This window comes from Rhinichthys klamathensis, unplaced genomic scaffold (genome assembly GCF_029890125.1).
Source record: "Rhinichthys klamathensis goyatoka isolate OS25496 unplaced genomic scaffold, OSU_Roscu_1.1 h1tg000299l_1, whole genome shotgun sequence".
NCBI lineage: Eukaryota > Metazoa > Chordata > Actinopteri > Cypriniformes > Leuciscidae > Rhinichthys > Rhinichthys klamathensis.
In genome coordinates, this window is record NW_026606818.1 from 66,031 (window position 1) to 87,651 (window position 21,621).

Genomic DNA, 21,621 nt, shown 5'->3' on the forward strand with positions numbered 1-21,621 from the left:
TGGTAAACATTCACTGTGCTGGTCTGCTACGTGAACTACGGGATATTTAATATTCAACAATATTATTGAACTGTGTTGTACTACTTTCATGTTATCACTGTGAAGCTGCTTTGATGCAATCTGTATTGTGAAAAGCGCTATATAAATAAATGTGACTTGACTTGACTTGACGTAAATATTAAAGGAATGTCCGTCCATAAACATTGAATCTCTCATGTCTGCAAGCCGTCGGATGTGTCCGGTAGGAGGCAGCACTCAAACACTGGACATCATTCAGTCTCAGTCAGTCTTCTCTTCTGCTGACCTGTGCTGAAGCACGCGCTGTTCTGGTCCTGTGTTTACACAACGCACACACTCCTTCAACTGAACAACAGCTTTTCCTCTGGTAAGTCCATGTAGACTTTTTTTTACTGACATTATCGAGTTTGCATTAGTGAAATCAATGTCCATTTACATGAGCACAGTTAGCTAGAATCCGCAGTTTGACAAATCCGACGAATGCATGTGTCATTTCTAATTATATCGCATCATAGATGTGAAAGCATTTGCTGGATTACAGTAGATTCGCGTGTTTACACATGTATTTACTGCACAACTTAGGTGTGCACGTGATTTAGCCGGTTAGCTGTGCGAATGACCCACCCTGCTTAAAAAATCATAGCTGGTTTCTACTTGGACCAGCAAAATGCACATGATCCTAAATGGTTGTAGTTGGTTTTAACTGGTGTCTTGCTAGTCTGAGCTGGTCATTAGGTTTTTTAGTGACCAGTAGCTCAAAACTAGCTAACATATTCCAAATCACAGTGGGTTATGCAATGCAAAAGCATTATTGATGTTCTGGAGATAATCACAGTTGTCTTCCATCAGCAGGATTGGGAGCAAGGGCTCCACGTTATGTCATGCATGATGAGCATGGATGTGAAGAAACTGAAGGTGAACGAGCTGAAAGAGGAGCTGCAGAAGCGAGGGATGGAGACCCGAGGCCTTAAAGCGGATCTGGTGGAGCGTCTGCAGGAGGCTCTGGAGGAGGAGGAGAAGAAACACACCTGTGATGAGGAGGAGAAGAAACACACCTGTGATGAGGAGACAGAAGCAGGTACTAGAGTTTGTGTGCAGGAAGATGCATGCTTTTGATCTAATGATGATGATGATAATGCATTTGTGACCTCATGTGTGTCACACAGGTGTTGAGGCTGGGAATGACGAGCGGTCTGATCCAGGGCAGATGGACGGTGAGAAACAGGGCTCTGATGGTGATCCTAAAAGCCCTGAAGGCGAAACTAAATCTGAGACTGTGGAGGGACAACAGGCGACCGCTGAGAGTGAGAATGCATTTCATCCTCAATTTTGAGTTATGTGTCCCACTGGCTCGTGACTTTGGCTCGCTTGTTCATATACACGTAATTAAAACTTATGATATTTTCTACCTCTTGACCATTATAGATTTTTTTTTGATAGCCGGCGCCGATATCTTCGAGAGCTGAAATATTCATCACACATAAGTAACACTACTATATAATTGTATTATATAGTATATAATATTAATTTGACGTAATATTTATGTCAAGTCAAGTCTTCCTCATTTATATAGCGCTTTTAGCAATGTAGATTGTTTCAAAGCAGCTTTACAGAGATAAATAATTTCTAATTTACTAAATTAGAAATAAATAACTGAAAAATGAATCGATATAAAACATAATTTGAGCTTATTGTTTTCACATATTATTTTCATATTTTCACAAATAAAGAAATTGTTATAGACAATGAATAAAAAGGAAGTAAACACAGTAACAACAATACACTCAGGAATATGGTAATATGTATAAGTCTTATATATATATATATATATATATATATATATATATATTAGAATCTGTTTCTTGCCACTTCCATATGTGGTGCTAAATCCGATACAGGTCTCAGGTCTGATGTTTTGCAATGCGACCTCAGTCTAAACAGTCATATCGGTATTCAAGTGACTTACAGTGCTCTAGTAGATCAACATTCATCACTTATGTTTTTCTAGCTGGTGATAATTTTGATACATCATTGCCCCCTTTCATTACTTCAGATGCCCCGTCTTCAGTGCTTCAGGCTTCCTTTGGAGGCTTGCTGAGGCCCTCTAGTGTTGACAACCAGTGCTTTATATTGAATATTGATTGTTTCACAGCAGAAGTGGCACCAGTGAAGGTGAAAAATGAAGATGAGATAAAGCCGGAGCAACAGGAGCCGCAGCGATCTGACCCTGACGGTGAAAGGGAAGATCTGGAGAGCCGGCAGACTGTTAAATCCAAGTCTGAACAGGACGGACATGCACATCATGGCCACAAGAGGCGCTATGATGAGAGCCACGGTTACAGCTATTATGAACACCGTGAAGACAGGAGGTGAGTTTACCACAGAGCTTTTGTTATAATCATATATCATCAGCATTAGGATATTGACTTGATGCGGATTAACAAGTAGATTGACATTGTGATTTTCTGTTTGTTCACAGGTCCCGTTCTCCTCTTCCTCCTGCTGAAGAGGACGAGGAAGACTTCGATGGCACACTAGTGGCCATTGACACTTGTACGTAAGGGCTTGTTTTATTCAATCATGAATTATTATCTCTAAAATAGTCATGCTAATGCAATTCTCTCTGCTAACCTCAACAGATAACTGTGACTTGCACTTCAAAGTCTCTCGGGATCGCTGCAGTGGATATCCGTTGACCATCGAGGGGTTTGCTTACCTGTGGTCTGGAGCACGAGCCACGTATGGTGTAAACAAGGGACGCGTGTGCTATGAGATGAAGGTAATGTGTATAACGCTCAAAAGTTTGGGGTCGGTAATTTTTTTTTTTTTCATGTTAAAGCTGCTGTCCGTAACTTTTTTAAGTTAAAAATAATCCAAAATAATTGTATAAAAAAAATTCGAGCATGTCTTTGCGTCATGACGTCCCACCCGTACACATAAAGAAGGAGTTTCGGCTAGCCGGCTATACTGCGCGTGAGGAGATGTTTAGATGTATAGGCTTTTCTCGCAGCACTTTACATAATTAAACTTATGGCATCCAGAAAGATCCAAACAACAATCATCAGTGTCAACTGGAGATTCAGCAGTTATAAAACCCAAAAGACTTCGTACTTCGGATTTAAGGTGGCTAGAGAAAGAGAAAGAAACCGTCTCATGCGAACACAAGGATTTAAACATCGGCGGGGCTTTTGAAAAGTGCGTGAACTCCGTGTTTTGAAGGGGTTCGAAACGGAAGAAGAGACGGCTTTTTTCTGCTGAACAAGTAAGACATTTCAATAGTTCAATCGTGTAACAGTACGTTTTCTTAATTCACACAGTTATGGAGTTTCCTTTGTTGTGCCTTTCTCGTTTTGCTATTATGGAGAATATGAATTCTGAACTACACAGGTAACCATAAAACACTAAATTTAACATTAGTCACGCAATGCTGATGTTGTTAACATGAACAATTTGAGAACAAAGTAGGCTATAATTTGCACGGTTGCTGTAAATCACGTTGATTAAATCTAACGAAGCTTATCATGTCGAATGCTTTTTCCCCCTTAGTTGGTCAGAACAAAAATGGATGTTTCTTACTTGTTCAGAAGACATTTTCTTATGAAAATTCTTATGTTGGTCAAACTTTCAAAAAGTGAATCTGTGATTCTGTATGACATTATATCCACACAGCGCGGTGACTGACAGCAGCACTCGCCTCAAAGCACTGTGTTCATCCGCGCTGTTTCATGCCGATTTACAACCTACGTAAAGATGATAATTCCGCGAATCACTGCAGTTACAGATTTCAAACAGACAGATGGCGACAAAGAGGAAAAGCTACGGACTGCAGCTTTAATGAAAGATGTCTTTAGTGCTCATTTATTTGATCAAAATAAAGTAAAACAGTAATATTGTGAAATATTATAACTCTTTAAAATAACTGTTTTCTATTTTTATATATTTGAAAATGTCTTTTTTTCCCCCTGTATTCACTTATTCCAGTCTTTAGTGTCACACAATCCTTCAGAAATCGTTCTAAAATGCAGATTTGCTGCTTAGGAATTATTTTTTTATTGCTCAATTAAATTTTGTTGCTCAATATTTTTGTGGAAACAGTGATACATTTTTTTCAGGATTATTTGATGAATAGAAAGTTCAGAAGAACAGCATTTATTTGAAGTATTTTGTAACATTTTAAATGTCTTTACTGTCTGTTCATATTAATTTCTTTTAAATCATACTGACCACACACTTTTGAATGTAGTGTAGTTTTGTTGTTTCTCTATGGTTAACTTTTAAATAAACTTAAATGGGTAATTCACCTGTGGCGAAATGGGCTTTCAATTATGTGGCTGCCTATACAGTAGCAGCCTGGGAAAACCCAGACAACTTCCGGCAAATTTAGATTTGCTCTGAAAGTTAGTCTGGCAAAGAGCTCATTCAAGCTCATTTCCAATCCGTCGAAATCGAGGCACCAATCAGAAACGTTGGGGCGGGCTTTACACGATGATGACAGCGCTGGGATTTTGAAGCAGATTTTGTAGCCTACATTACAAAGATGGATGCCGCCGTCGAACATCACTCGTTCGAATCAGCCATCGCGTCTGTTTTAAGATATTTGAACGTTTCCTTTTTGTTAAAAACCGAGCAAAGAACAACACTCGGAGATGTTTCTCCGCCGCTCTGCATACGTCATCTCCTTCATCGCTCTGATTGGGTTTAGGTCTATCCGCGACGTCCGTTGGTGACGCCCCTCTGGAAATGATTTGTCTATGACGCTTTGCCAGACCATAACTCCGTTACAACTGAGAATGGTCTGGTTTTAACCAGGCTAATAGTAGTAAGGCTAAAAAAGCCTGTTGTCATCCTTTTCCCAAATAAGTTGGAAAACTTCAACACCCATAATGCACTGGGCATGTTGTCCTCAAAGGCCACTCACACTCTGCTATAGATGCCCCCCAAAATGACTACTATTTAATAAATGTTGTAAGAAAAAAAAATGATTCGGACGTTGAAGATCTCAAAAATGAAGTTTATTCCAGTAAAGTAGTAACGAAACACATACAGCACTTCGGATTCAGCGGAGTCAAACAGAATCCCGAAAATAAAATCAGCTCAACATTTATACTGTATTACATTCGTCTTCCCCCTCCTCATGTAAAGGAGGTACAGGAGTTTGCCAGTCCTGACCTCATCAACATAACAGTCTCAGTCACATCTTGATGATAATCCAATCAGCCCAACTGATTCTTTTAACTCACAATAGAGAGAACAGGACTGGCAGAACTCTCATGCTTAACAGGTGACATCATCATCATCACAACTCCAAAGTGCAAAACACAATGTACATCATTCCAATGTAGAACGGTCAAATGTTAAGGTGATAACTTTTATTTGAAGTTCCTGTAATCAAGATGGTTCTTGAATACCCGCTGTCATTCCCACGCTATAGGTAATAAACGTGACTCTGTGATACTTTTAAGATTGTAAGGAATTAATTCTATGATAAATAAGCTCTTTTAAGTGAAGGAACATTTCAATATATCTATATTGGAGTGGAAGTTGGATCGGAGCAGAGTATAATTTCTTACAATGTATTATATTTAGTTGTCAATCAGAATAAGTTTTTTTTTTTTTTTTTTTTTTTAGATCCTAGAGAATGTATCAGTAAAGCATCTTCCCAGCAGTGAGCCTGACCCGCACGTCGTGAGAGTCGGCTGGTCTCTAGATTCCTGCAGCACACAACTGGGTGAGGAAGCACACGTTCACTCGGACACTGAGGGTTTGTTGAACAAATGATCTTTATTGATACTTATGTTAGGAAATGACTATGTTTCAGGGGAGGAGCCGTTCTCTTATGGGTATGGCGGAACAGGGAAAAAGTCTTCCAGTTGCAAATTTGAAGATTACGGAGAGAAGTTTGGTGAAAGCGATGTCATCGGATGTTATATTGTGAGTGCTATTCTTGAGTGCTGCTGTATACTGCTAATCGGGCAGCTGACTTTAAATGTGAATTGGTCCAATGAAGGATTATGCACAGGAAACTTGAATTGGAATTGAGTGTGGTATTAGCATGTTGCTAAGCTAATGACATGATACTGTAAGTCACTTAAAAATGAATATTCTCATCATTTACTCGCACTCAAGTTGTTTCAAACCTTTAGGAATTTCTGTCTTCTGCTGAACACAAAAGAAGATATTTTGAAGAATGTTTGTAATCAAACAATTGATGGACCCCATTCACTTCCATTGTATTTTTTTTTTCTTACAATGGAAGTCAATGGGGTCCATCAACTGTTTGATTACCAACATTATTCAAAATATCTTCCTTTGTGTTCAGAAGAAATTCATACAGGTTTAAAACAACTTGAGGGCGAGTCAATGATGACAGAATATTAATTTTTAAGTGAACTATTCCTTTAAAATGCTGTTTAGGTAGGCAGGCAGCTCACTTGGTTGTGGAACGGAGGGAATAATGAAAGAAAATCTAAATAACGAACATAAAACTACTTGAATGAATAAACCTTTTGTCTTTTACAGGACTTTGATAGCCATGAGCAGGTTAAAATGGCTTTCTCAAAGAACGGGAAGTGGCTTGATGTGGCATTTCACATATCTAAAGAAGAGCTGGCTGGTCGCGCGCTGTATCCTCATATCCTGGTGAAGAACTGCGCTGTCCAGTTTAACTTTGGCCAACAGGACGAACCTTTCTTTCCTTTGCCAGAAGAGTACACATTCATCGGGACCGTCGACATGGAGAACAGGGTCAGAGGCACTATTGGTCCTACCAATAAATCTGATTGTGAGGTAATTTCTCCTAATTCACTCCATACAGTGTTGAGGAACACAGTTTGACCCATAAAGAGAAAACAATATGTTTAAAGGGTTAGTTCACCCAAAATGAAAATGATGTCATTAATGACTCACCCTCATGTCGTCCCAAGCCCGTAAGACCTCCGTTCATCTTCGGGACACAGTTTAAGATATTTTAGATTTAGTCCGAGAGCTTTCTGTCCCTCCATTGAAAATGTATGTACGGTATCCTGTCCTTGTCCAGAAAGGAAATAAAGACATCATCACGTCAGCAGCGTCTTACGTCAGCAGTGGCACTGAACGCGGATCCACAACAGAACCCGAATACACACACACACACACACACCAGACACACGTCAGCAGCGTCTTACGTCAGCGGCGGCACTGAACGCGGATCCACAACAGAACCCGAATACACACACACACACACACACCAGACACACGTCAGCAGCGTCTTACGTCAGCGGCGGCACTGAACGCGGATCCACAACAGAACCCGAATACACACACACACACACACACCAGACACACGTCAGCGGCGGCACTGAACGCGGATCCACAACAGAACCCGAATACACACACACACACACACACCAGACACACGTCAGCAGCGTCTTACGTCAGCAGCGGCACTGAACGCGGATCCACAACAGAACCAGAATACACACACACACACACACCAGACACACGTCAGCAGCGGCACTGAACGCGGATCCACAACAGAACCCGAATACACACACACACACACACACACCAGAGACACGTCAGCAGCGTCTTACGTCAGCAGCGGCACTGAACGTGGATCCACAACAGAACCAGAATACACACACACAAACACACACACACACACCAGACACACGTCAGCAGCGTCTTACGTCAGCGGCGGCACTGAACGCGGATCCACAACAGAACCCGAATACACACACACACACACACACACACCAGAGACACGTCAGCAGCGTCTTACGTCAGCAGCGGCACTGAACGCGGATCCACAACAGAACCAGAATACACACACACACACACACACACCAGACACACGTCAGCAGCGTCTTACGTCAGCAGCGGCACTGAACGCGGATCCACAACCCGAATACACACACACACACACACACACACACCAGACACACGTCAGCAGCGTCTTACGTCAGCAGCGGCACTGAACGCGGATCCACAACAGAACCCGAATACACACACACACACACACACACACACACCAGAGACACGTCAGCAGCGTCTTACGTCAGCAGCGGCACTGAACGCGGATCCACAACAGAACCAGAATACACACACACACACACACACACCAGACACACGTCAGCAGCGTCTTACGTCAGCAGCGGCACTGAACGCGGATCCACAACAGAACCAGAATACACACACACACACACACACCAGACACACGTCAGCAGCGTCTTACGTCAGCAGCGGCACTGAACGCGGATCCACAACAGAACCAGAATACACACACACACACACACACACCAGACACACGTCAGCAGCGTCTTACGTCAGCAGCGGCACTGAACGCGGATCCACAACAGAACCAGAATACACACACACACACACACACACCAGACACACGTCAGCAGCGTCTTACGTCAGCGGCGGCACTGAACGCGGATCCACAACAGAACCAGAATACACACACACACACACACACACACACACACCAGACACACGTCAGCAGCGTCTTACGTCAGCAGCGGCACTGAACGCGGATCCACAACAGAACCCGAATACACACACACACACACACACACCAGACACACGTCAGCAGCGTCTTACGTCAGCGGCGTCACTGAACGCGGATCCACAACAGAACCGGAATACACACACACACACACACACACACACCAGACACACGTCAGCAGCGTCACTGCGGACTCGTGAACGCGGATCCACAACAGAACCGGAAGACAATACAATGCTGAATAAAGTCGAAGTTTTTTGTTATTTTTGGACCAAAATGTATTTTCGATGCTTCAACACACTCTAACTAACCCCCTGATGTCACATGGACTACTTTGATGATGTCTTTATTTCCTTTCTGGACAAGGACAGGATACCGTACATACATTTACAATGGAGGGACAGAAAGCTCTCGGACTAAATCTAAAATATCTTAAACTGTGTTCTGAAGATGAACGGAGGTCTTACGGGCTTGGGACGACATGAGGGGGAGTCATTAATGACATAATTTTTGGGTGAACTAACCCTTTAATGAAAATCTGAAGTTGACAGAGAGTTCACTGAAGTCAGAGCTCTCCACACTTCCTAAGGTTGTAGAAAGTAAGAGTATCCAGCCTCAAACTAATTTTGGATACAGAAACACCAGTATAGGTGCAGTGAGTGATTTCTGAGAAAAACTGTTGATATTTGAAATCAACCCAAACAAACACACCCCTCCCTTCATTGTTCTGCCCACAAAATGCAAGAGTGGATGACTCTTTATCATAGCTGAAGCCAAGTAAAATAATGCTGTGGGAAAAATAAAGCAAAGATGACGAACGACAAAGGAGAACAAAAAATGAACATAATGTACAGTACATGCAAGCAAGAGTTTGTTGACAATGACACAATGACACTTTGGTGCGTTATTGACCTTCATGACCCTAGGCACAGTTGTTTGTACACATTCGCCAGGCTAAATAAATAAACACTGTTACTATATTCCTGACATGGGTCAGACACTCCTCACTTCTCAGGTATCAGACACAGACATTGGCCATGATGGTATAACCTGTAGAAATACAATAGATTTAAGAAACTACGATTCCTTTTTGTTATATAATATAAGAGGTTATATATTTGTAATATAAAATAAGTCCGACCCTTCAACAGGTCTTGTGACCATTAGATTTTATGTTTTACTTTATCTTTGCAGGGAAGCTTTTGTATCATTGTATAACATCTTTAAGACAAACATTGTCTGATTTGACATTTTACAGTACATAGATACACTACTGTTCAAAAGTTTGGGGTCACTAAGATTTTTTTTTTTTTAAAGAAATGAATACTTTTATTCAGCAAAAGTACATTAAATAGATCAAAGGAGACAGTAAATACATTTAGTGTTACAAAAGATCTTAAATTAATGCTGCTCTTTGGAACTTTCTATTCATCAAAGAATCCTGAAAAACATAATAAAGTATCACGGTTTCCACAGCAATATTAAGAAGCACAACTGTTTTCAACATTGATAATCAGAAATGTTTATTATCATCATACTAGAGTGATTTCTGAAGGATCATGTGACACTGAAGACTGGAGTAATGATGCTGAAAATTCAGCTAAGATCACAGGAATAAATTGCATTTTAAAATATTTTCAAATAGAAAAATATTTTTTTAATTGTGATATTTCTCAAAATTGTGGTTTTTACTGTATTTTTGATCAAATAGATGCAGCCTCTGAGTATAAGAGACTTCTTTCAAAAACTGAAATATCTGGCTGTCCCTAAACTTGAACATTAGTGAATATGGTCTCAAATAAAGATGTATAATCAAGAGTATATGGCTGTTTTCTGTAGGTCCTGATGATGGTCGGTCTTCCTGCTTGCGGTAAAACCACATGGGCGTCTAAGCATGCAGAAATGAACCCAGAGAAGAAGTTTAACATCCTGGGCACAAACGCCATCATGGAGAAAATGAAGGTAGGATCAGCAGGTTTAAATGTGTTTTATGGTTCACACATTGGAGAAAAGATGTCATGTTTTTGACTGGAACAGACTTTTTTTTTTTTGTGTGCAAATTTATACATGTATATATTTTTCATACTTCTAAACGGTAGTGTATATTGCTTTAAAAAAAAAATCTTAAGTGTCACCGGCCCACCGGTGGGCCCAAATCCATTACATTTTTAAAACAGTAATATCCTATACTAAACCTAAACTAATCTTGACAAACTATATATCATTTGAAAGCTTACAATCTCTAGTTTCCATATTTGGTGATTGATTTTCAAAAAATTAATTACAGAGGAGCCGTAATTTATCAATTTGCAACAATAATATTTTCATACTCCTAAGGCGTGTTTAGACCTTTATTTTGAAATAGCAATGAACATGAAAATCATGAAAGAAGGGTAGAAGTTTGTGTTCATGCCAAGAGTTCAAAAGAAAGCATCCATTTAATTATTTTAGAAAAAAATAATGTTTGAAAATGTTTTAAATGTTTAAAAAAAAGAAATAGATTCACCATTTGTGATGTGGCAGCAAGCTATAACGCAACATACTTGTTATTTTTATGTTTCTTAGAGGTTGAATTCATATCAAAATCTGCCAAACTTCTCATATTACTTCTGAATAGGATGTCTACTACATAAATTGTATGAAAATTGTGGAAATAATGGTTGAGATCACTCAAAACACATATGGAAATGGAGGCGCCCTTATATGGGCAGTAATGGAGTCTGGTTGTGACCTAGTGAAAAAGTTTGGTACTGCGCCCAAACAAAATCTCACTGAAAGCTCATTTTTAGGGGACACTTTAAGGGTAAAAAAAAGCATGGTTCTCTTTTATGGTCGTAGGTGATGGGATTGCGTCGCCAGCGTAACTATGCGGGACGCTGGGATATCCTGATTCAACAGGCCACTCAGTGTCTGAACCGACTGATCCAGATCGCCGCCCGCAAAAAACGAAACTACATCCTGGATCAGGTACAGCAAACACCTTCCCATGATTCCCAGCAAAAGCATAACTGTGAAGGAGCTCTCATGTTCTTCTTCGAATTAATTAATTTATCTTTCTGGATAAATATCTTTCATCTTATCCTTCATATAATAGAGTAGAAGCAGCAGCCTTTGATTGAATGTTGTATTGAAAGGACAAACTGAAGTGTCAGAAAAACATCATGAACATCAAACATGTTCTTTTTAGCATTTTAATTATCTTGCATTTCCAATTATGTTGAATTGTTCTGTGAGCCTCTCTGATAATGATTAGTGGCCCATGACTGTAGTAAGACAAGTATTCTGAGGGAGAAAAACACATTTTGTTGCAATGGTAATTCTAAAAGAAATATCCTGGGTTATAAAGAGACGTCTGTTATCCTGTGGGTTGCTTTTGTTGTTGTAGCGGGGGGTTTTTTTCAGTACAAAGGTAAGTGGTAAATCTAATTTCTTGGCTTTTCAGGACAGTATGTCAGAGCGTCTCTCTCGTGCTGTATGACGTGACCGAAAACTAGTTGTCCAGTTCTGTTCACACAGCGCAAGCTTTCCGAGAATCTGGTTGTGAGTCCTGAAAATGGACAGTTTGGTTATAGAATGCTGTTTTCTCTCTCGTAAATAACCGAATGTAACCGTATTAAGGACTCAAATGACAACCGTATTCTGCTGCTGTGTGAACGTGGCCGAAGGATCCCTAAAAAAAAGTGAAGGTGTTGTAAGAGTCCATCAGGGAAAGAAAGAAAATCTACTCTTACTTCATTGCAGGGTTCCAGATATTGTTCTAGGAAAACACTTTTTTACAGAACGCAAAAGAAAAAATAATAAACCGCTTCTGCTTCATTCTTGTCCCTTTTTCTAGACAAATGTATATGGATCAGCCCAGAGACGAAAAATGCGTCCTTTCGAAGGCTTTCAACGCAAGGCTGTTGTAATTTGTCCCTCGGACGAAGATTTAAAAGAGCGAACGTTAAAGCAAACTGAGGAAGGGAAGGATGTGCCCGATCATGCTGTTTTAGAAATGAAAGGTAAGAACGCTGCTATGGAAAACAACAACATTAGGAATGATAAAAGATCACTTGATTAAACTTCTGCCTTTTGTAATTAAACCTTAAAGGAACACTCCCACTTTTTGGGGCTTTAGCCTATTCACCTTATGAAGGTTTTTATTCACCACAAAAAACAAAGTAACATGAGACACAGACATATTTTAACCGTATAAATACTGGGAACTATATTCTCTGAAGGCGAAGCACTGCTACTTGGGCGGAGTTCTCTGCTCCTCACCACGGCGCGTCTCAGGTGCTGCGGTTATCACTCCGCCCAAGTAGCAGTGCTTCGCCTTCAGAGAATATAGTTCCCAGTATTTATACGGTTAAAATATGTCTGTGTCTTATGTGACTTTGTTTTTTGTACACTCTGTGACTATACAAATCACAACATGTAAATAGGAAAATGTTTGCGTTATTTTGTCACTTATTTGGATTAGTATGCTAGCTGCAACCATTTACATCCAGTCTTTGTGCTAAGCTAGGCTAGCGGTGGGTGCGTCAAACAGACTTATAGCACGCACGGAGATGAAAAAGGTATGTATGGACTTATCTAACTCTGGGGGATAAGGTGAATAGGCTAAAGTCCCAAAAAGTCGGAGTGTTCCTTTAACTCTCTGGGGTCGGCGGTCTCGCCGGCGATACCAGCTGACTTTTTTCCTTATCAGTGCAAAAGAGACTCAAATTTCTCTGTTAATTTTGATCTTACATATAAGTGTTGTACATCATTCGATCCTGTTAAGTTTGTATTTTTTTTGTGGAACCTCATAATAAAAACAAAGTGTTGTGCTTTTCGCCTAATAAAGAAAAATAAACATGATGCGCGTTCTGCGTTCTCTCTGTCAGTGAAGTCCATTCTGAAACGCGTCCGAAAAATCATCTGTAACTCTGCAAATACTCAGTCAAACAGGTATACAGGCACACAGGCATGAAGCCTGAATTATCTTCTTTTAAATGAAGTAATTTATATAAAAAATTTTTTTTCTCATTTTATGTAATCTGTACGAAAAGAGAGAGATGATAGTCGTTCTCGTCTCAGCTCATTAAAGTTAATTTGACCACGCCCACGGAGCGCGCGCTCTATTCAAACACAAATGCTCTGAGGCGATCCACGCCCACATCAGCTGGATAACCACCGAAAGAGACTCATATTACGATGCTGTGAGGAATAATAGTACTATCTTAATAATAATCCTGGAAAAAATTACCTCAGAAGTAGGCTACAGGTAGTTTCATTTGGAGGAGCAACGGATCCAGCCGAGGAAATAGGTACATTCTTTATTTTCAAGTGCTTTGTGCTAATCGCGATATGGAATAGTGTCTGTAAACAAAAAGACTGTTTGAATCGCGTTTTTGTGTGTGAATGAATGAACAGCTTTTACCTAACTATATTCCAATACTGAGATGAGTAAAAATCGACTGAAATAATATGTTGAAATAAAATATTTTTGTATAAGCAACGTATTAAACTGCAAATTAACATTTATATGTCCTAATCAGAAAAACGATATGTTACATATGAAAGACAAGATGTCGTTTTTACTGTAAAATACTGCCACATCAAATAAGCTTGTTGCTAAGATGTTATTATAGTGTTTGTTCGATTGTAAGCTATATTCAAACTAATTAATCCGCAACTGTGAAATATGTATGATAAAATGTATACTTTAGTATATAATACAAAGAAAGATTACATTTGAAATATAGTTAAAATTTTAATTGTTGTTGTAATTGTAACCTTTTTATTAAAATAGCAAAAATATATGTAGGCTACATATAAATAAATCTTAGGTAAATCTTAAAAGCTCAATATAAGCCTCCTCTTTAAATTATTTGTATTGTGTTTTATTAGTGACACATTTGGGATACATTCCCAAACTTTCTGTAAAAACTAGGGATGCACCGAATCCAGGATTCGGATTCGGCCGAATGTTGGGCTTTTTAACGGGGTTCGGTTTCTGCCGAACCTCAGAATTTTTTTCCACCGAACCGAACCCTAGGCTTGCACTACGCGCGCTACGTCGAAGTCACCGATCAGTGAATGACATCAAAGTACCGCGTGAACGAATAGAGAGCAGACGGCTCCTTATGCTTTTGAATTGCTCTCGCGGGACTTTGATGTCATAAACTCATCTGTCTGTGCAGCGCCGGTTCAAGTCGAACAAGCCTGTAGTAGTTATTGCAGAGGCCAGACAGACTCACGGAGGCGATTGGCATCTCACAACTCGCACTTTATTCCACAATCGAACTTGTGTAACTGTCTGTCACACGTTCTACCGTCCACAGCGCTACTTAACAAAATAAGGTAAAAATGAGCATCAAACAGAAATAACCCGCATACATGGGCATGTGTTCGAGGCGCACGACACATACGGCGCGCAGTTCTTAAAGGGGACACACCTTATTTCCACTCGCTACAGTAGGTGGACCGTTCGAATGCAGTAGGCTGTGAGAAAGTGAAAATGGAACTCGTGAGCAGAAAAAGTGTTGTTTGGCAGTACTTTCAGTGAAAGAAGGCAATTCAAGTCGAGCTACATGTTCAATTTGCAATGCCGATTTGTCTCATGGTGGCAAGGAGTCAAGGACTCTAAATAGGCTACACAACATCGCCGCTGTTAAAATGCATAATGTTGCTTATTCTTTTTTTTTTTTTTTTTTTTTTTTTACAGTTATAAAAGTAAAAGTAGTGTTTATTATTTACAGTAATAAAATAAAATGAAAACTTTGTTTACTTCATTAATGTGTTTACTGTGTTAATGGACTGAGGATGAGAGTAGGATTCGGTATTCGGTTTCGGATTCGGCAGAATCTTAACCAGTGGATTCGGTATTCGGCCGAACCCCACAAATCTGGATTCGGTGCATCCCTAGTAAAAACAGTATGATAATTAACTGCACAATTACTAGAAATTTTTACATTTGATATTATACAATTTGCAAGCACAATTTGAAAAATAAATAAATAATTGGAACTGTGAACCAATTTTGTATTATATAGGCATATATATATATATATATATATATATATATATATATATATATATATATATATATATATATATATTGTCATTGCATTCTTGTGGCTCAGTGACACACCTGAATGAAAGGGTCATTAGTATGCAGCCCCATTATGCGCTCATTATGCGGGCCCATTGTCTTCTCAGGTGTGAAACACAGCAGGTCACACCCCTGCGCATATTGCCTTTCCAAACAAAAAGTGTCATTTTTAAATTTAAACCAATCTATTGTTTTATGTGAATGATAAGGCAGGATGATTTTCAGATCATTTTGAAGAAAAAACTCTAGGCAACAACATCCATTAGTCAAAAGTCTTGTGGACACATATTTAGTATGTGTTTTGTGGCCTTATTTCAGAAACTTTAAGTTTTAGTTTTTTCAATAACCACGCATAAACAAAATTCTCTCAAAAATACAAAAATGTACATACATGTTGATAACACATTATGGTAGCCCTGTGTGTGCTAAATAGAGTGTAATTACACCTTTGCCAGTAATATGTTTATAAGCAACTGAAAAAAGCACAAATGTCAGAGTATGTCAAAACATCTCAAGGACCCCAAAACACCTTGGACCCCAGAGGGTTAATGACAGAGAGATATAAGAGATGAAGAGAGATAAAGCCGTTTTCTATGATGAAGTGGTACATCATCATAGAAAACGGCTTTATCTCTCGGACCCCTGTTCTCAGGCCCTGTTTACACCTGATATTAAGATGCATTTTGGTCGATCGGATCACAAGTGGACGACGCTAAATACAGGTGTAAACGGGGTCTAAAACTTGTCCACTATTGACCACTTCCAGAGGTAGTCAAAAACGCATTTGACTGGATTGCTTTGGTAGTGTAAACGCTTACATGGTCAAATGTGTTTGCAAAAGACGCCGACTCTCCTCCTACTGACCTAATGAGTGAACACTACGGGAAACGCTCTAGCCACACGGGATTTAAACTTTGTCGGCTGGAGACCTAAGTTTGGTTTGAAGATGAAAAACGTGCCAAGCACAATGTTCTCTCACCGTTCCTGGTTTCTAACACACACTCACAGCGTTCGGCTGGTCTTACGGCTGTCAGAGCAGAAACTAAAGCTGATGCTCTCCGTGCGTTTTTGTCGGGTCCGGTCGTGTTCATATGTAAATTGCATGAGCTTATTTCGTCCATTAGATTGAAAGATCTGAAAAAGCCCAAACATTTACACACCCATAGAGCCTCCCCTCGAAGAAATCAGGACAGAAGTGATTAAAAGTGGACAGAAGAGACGGATTGAAACGCCAGATGTAAGCGGGTTTGTGTCTCCGTCGTCTACTTGTGATCCGATCGACGTAAACGCATCTTTACCAGCTGTAAACAGGGCCTCAGTTTGATTGGGTCCTTTTGAACTCTCACCTGCGTGTCTTGATGAAACATCAGATGCTGCTAACCAAGCATTGTGTATTACAGTGCAATAACATTTAAAAATGCCAATAAAATAATAATTCACACTAATATTGTACCAGTCCAAATAAACACATTTTGGTTTAGTTCCAGAAGTGTTTTTGATGTTGCTCTTGGTTTGCAGTAGTGTTGTTCGTCTCCCTCGCATGATTTTTAAATAAATGTTTTAAAGGTGCATTGCGCAAGTCTCTGAGTTTTTGCAGAACTATGCCCCCTCTGGCAACAAGCGAAACTGCAACCAGAGGTGTGCACGCTCATGGACCACACACACACGCACGCTTGCACGAGCACGAGCTGTTCATAACCAAAGGAGCATCAGCCGCACAAATCTTTTGTTTAGTCATAATGTCTTCAGAGGTAATACAGTTATAAATCTGCAAGTCATTTAAAATATATGAAAGGAAAGGCATTTGAGTAAATTACACACTTATGTGTGAGGGTAAAACGGGGGTAGTAGAAAACTTTGGTTTTTGTTTCCATCTATCTCCATGTTGAACTGTTTTATGTGTTTACTGTATCCACTTATGATTGTATTATTATGGAAACACGTTCATGAACAATATAAGTTATTACTTTGTAAAAGCCAACGTGAGGATCCCGTTTGAGCCCTAGAGCAGACCGGAGATCTCTCCATTTGTTGAAAGCCTTCCCAATGTTGACTCTCGTCTTATTCCGACACGTGTCTGACTCCAATTTGGCCCTTTTGGTGGCACTAGACAAACGTTTTCTTTTCTTTGTCTTACGTGGAGTTTGCGTTGGGGTTCGGAATGAACTACAAGCCGGTCTCTTAGAATCCATCTTCTACTTTTGTCAAAAGTTGACTGAAGTTTTGTCGCTCGAGTTGTCTTCGCTGATACGGAGAATGGCGGCGAATACACAATCCTGCCAGACATAGCCAGGTGAGCGTGAACGCGCATGACGTCACGCCCAGTCTCAAATCCATCCCGAATCCCTCTTATTTATTTTACTGTACAGGATTACAGAGGCAATCGCAGTGATCAGAGAAGGGCTCATTCAGCCCATCAGGCAATTGTTTAAGCATGTATGGGTTAGAAAAACGGGTATTTTTAACATGAAATGTTGCGCAATGCACCTTTAAAAAAAAGTTCCATCATCCTCATAGCAATATTCTCTGTGAGTTCCGAATTGAATAAAGTTTTTGTTTTCTGTTAGTTTGATCTGTCCCACCTTCTTTCCTCTTTCCATGGCTTTAAAGCCAACTTTGCGCTCCCAGAGGTTGGAGACTTCCTGGATGAGGTGATCTTTGTTGAGCTTCAGAAAGTTGAGGCAGAGGAGCTGGTGAAACGGTACAATGAGGAGGGTCGTAAGGCCGGGCCTCCTCCTGAGAAACGCATGGACAGCTGGGGATCCCGGAGACGTGAAAGCAGCCACCAGCAGTACGACAACCACGGAGGATCAAGAGGAGACCACCGGAACAGAGGAGCTCCTGCAGGAGGCTATAGGGGAGGTGGAGCGACCTTATGGGTGTCATGATCACTTAGTCAACAATTCTGTCATTTGTGTTTTTGTCATCTTGCTCTGTGCTTTGTCAGGTTATAACCGCGATGGTTACAGTCAGAGCCGCTGGGGAGGAAATTACAGAGACGGGCGAGATGGATACAGCAGCAGACATCAGTCTGAAGGAACCCACAGTAATAACCGCTACGGCTCCTATAGCAAAGAGGGAAATAGCCAAGTGAGTGATGTTTACAGCCATGTCCAGGGGAAATCTATGTCTGTGCATGAAATCCGTTCTGGACGATCATCTTGTAAGTCTGAATCAGGCTTGAATTGGTTTGAAATCGACGTCACTCTTAATATTTACATCCGAGGAGAGCTTGTGGTTATGGTTAGGGGTGTGACATTTCCCCAACACTCGATACGTGCTGCTAATCCCAACACACTGGGCCAGCTAACCAATCACAGCACATTTCGTATTTTGAAAGGAGGGGCTTCTTCGAAATGATTCGTTTGGGCCAGACTGGGAGAGAGGTGCTTTAATAATGTAAAATATGTGAAACATAATGTGATTTTTAAACAATCAAGCATAAAAGCATACTCTACTACATCCCAAAATCAAGACTTCTTAAAAGGGCATAATCGGACCCCTTTAACTGCTGTTCTTTGTGTGTGTTTATGTTGTTGAAAAGTAAAAAGCATGCACATACACACGTTCATCTAAACGTCTCAGTAGTGTGGGTGGCGTCAGGATGTTTGCTAAATGACAAAAATGAACTTTACTGGGAGTATATCGGGGCCTTATGAGATGTTTGTGTGCATTTATCTACTTGTTGTTGTTTTTGTTTTATTTTGCTTTCTATTTCCCCCCCAACATCTTTTAGAGTTATCATCAGGGTTATAATCAAGGCTACAACCAGGGCAACTATAGCCAAGGAAACTACAACCAAGGCTACAACTATGGCAACTACAGCCAATATCCAGGTTATGGACAAGGTTACCATGACAGTCAAGGATCTGGGCAATCATATAACCAGCAAAACTACAATCAACAGTATCAACAGGTGAGTTACAAGGAATGTTCTGTGATTTAAAAACAACTTTAGCTACAGTGTGTGAAAGCTTTTGTGGCAGCTGAAAATCATTTTGACTTGTCCCTCAAAGAACAGTTTTAAAAGCTTCTAATCTGCTACTCTTGGTAAAATCGTATAAACTCGGAATATCTCTCAACTATCATACAAAGGGGTTAATATTCTGGGTTTAAAATGTACAAATCAATATCCGAGAAATTTTATTACTGCTAATAATAATGAAGCATATGACAGATTGTTGGCACTCCACCCGAATGTTAATTTTATAATAAAGTGAAAGAAGTCCATTTAAAAACTATTCATGTACTACAACGGAACAGTTTTCATTTGGCGTTTCTCAAGGACAGATTGTCAAAACGATCTTCGTTCACAAGGATCCGCAAAAACGTAGTTGTAAAGAAACACTACGCACCTATAGACCGAACACGTAATACACACGTGCGCATGATGTCACCGTTCTCACAAATTCATGTTTTTGTAATTTACACAGAGACAATAATGCTATCATTTTCAAAAACATGCACTTTGAAACCCGTTTTCAAAAGTTTGCATTTTCAGGCCCCCAAAACACTGTGGTCATGTAAATGAACGGGCAAAACGCATAAAAAGTTTGCCTTTTTTATTTAAAAATGGTGTGTAAACAATGAAGTGTGTGTACACTGTAAATGCAATTTCTGTTCTTTATTATAATAAACTGATTGAGTGATTCAAATTATTGTCTGCATGCCACATATCCTGTTAATAGATTTTTTTTTTAACATTCCTTGAATATTTTATAATCATTTTAGGTCTTCTTATTATGTTTAAACACTTTTGTCATTATTAGATCAGATTGAAATGTAAAACCATAGGTGCGTTCACTCCATGCTCACTAAGAGTGTTCACAAGGCTTTGAGTACGACGTCACATGTTGTCATCTGTAAAATAAGTTCCTAAAGCTTGTTGTAAAGTTGTCGTTTTATTAAAGCATGATGTTTTTCTCCAGTATGCGCAGCAGTGGCAGCAGTATTATCAGAATCAGAGCCAGTGGAACCAGTACTACAGTCAATATGGGAGTGGGAACTACTCTGGACAGCAGGGCTCACAGTGAACAGGAACAACGCTCTGACATCCTCACCTCTGTAATCACACACACGTATACACACACCATGCCACGCTTCTCTTATTAAAACACGTCCGTCCACATCATTTAATTTTCTCTTTCATACCATGTACACATTTATTACCAAGACTGTTATAAGTCAACGATTGTTTGGAACTAAATGACTCCGTATAAAATGTACAGATATGATCATACAAGATACAACCCCCGAGTTTGAAATGAAGGACCATAACATGACTGATTTCTAATATATGTGAAAGATATTATTATTGGAAGGTGCTTCATGTTGTAGTACCACAACCAGCCTGCAGGTGTAGAAACTGTCAAATGCTTCAACACTGAACAAAGTTTTGATTTGCTTAAATTTGATTTAATTTGGAATGAAGCTGCTTTTCATATAACTATTATAAGTCTTAATTTAACACGAGACGTGAGTGTAAAGATTTTTTTTTTGGTTTAAATTGTAGTTGTTCAATGTTTTAGATACTCATTGGCATCGCAGATGAGAAGATGAAGGGTTTTGTGTTGATAACTTCTCTTCCGCAAGAAAACGCAAGCCAATTTTAAGTGTTCATAACTATCCTGGCTGAGAAACTACCGCATTTATTTCTGAACTGTTTAGTGTTCTTCGTGGACGTTATTTGTTCTGTCCTGTCCAATCCATTTTTGCTTTGAGAATTAAATTGTAAAACACTACAGTGGCTCTGCTGATGGTTTAAAAGTGCTGTCACACTCACAACATGTCGAATTTAATGAAACCAGCGTTCATTCGTATGGGACAAAAAAAAAACATTTCGGTCATTTGTCATTTTTATTTCAATCACATCAGGCAGTGCTTTATTATGGAAAATACTTAAGATTTATCATTCCTCAATAAATAAAAATCTATAGCCTAAATTCAAGATTTAGTAAAACAGACATTCAAGTTGGAGATGATCTAACAGAAAACATGTTAGAAACACAATCAAAATTGGTCCACAGTGTTCGTTTTAATT

The 21,621-nt window shown here is 39.7% G+C and overlaps 1 protein-coding gene across 1 annotated transcript; it reads left to right on the top strand.

The window, feature by feature from the left end:
• The first annotated feature begins 283 nt into the window (after positions 1-283).
• Positions 284-21,322, top strand: hnrnpul1 (heterogeneous nuclear ribonucleoprotein U-like 1). Its single transcript, XM_056270216.1, has 16 exons — positions 284-385; positions 871-1,096; positions 1,185-1,322; positions 2,171-2,387; positions 2,498-2,571; positions 2,658-2,797; positions 5,647-5,746; positions 5,837-5,949; positions 6,538-6,804; positions 10,343-10,465; positions 11,342-11,470; positions 12,339-12,504; positions 18,192-18,443; positions 18,529-18,671; positions 19,318-19,497; positions 20,510-21,322. The coding sequence occupies exons 2-16, from the start codon at positions 895-897 to the stop codon at positions 20,612-20,614; spliced, it is 2,349 nt and encodes a 782-aa protein (XP_056126191.1). The 5' UTR covers positions 284-385; positions 871-894; the 3' UTR covers positions 20,615-21,322.
• The last annotated feature ends 299 nt before the right edge of the window (positions 21,323-21,621 follow it).

Bases quoted from the DNA above. Each gene is read 5' to 3' on its own strand.
- hnrnpul1 (XM_056270216.1), top strand. From the start codon at position 895: ATGTCATGCATGATGAGCATGGATGTGAAGAAACTGAAGGTGAACGAG. The intron at 1,097-1,184 runs GTACTAGAGTTT...TGTGTCACACAG, and splicing joins TGATGAGGAGACAGAAGCAG to GTGTTGAGGCTGGGAATGAC. The intron at 5,747-5,836 runs GTGAGGAAGCAC...ACTATGTTTCAG, and splicing joins TTCCTGCAGCACACAACTGG to GGGAGGAGCCGTTCTCTTAT.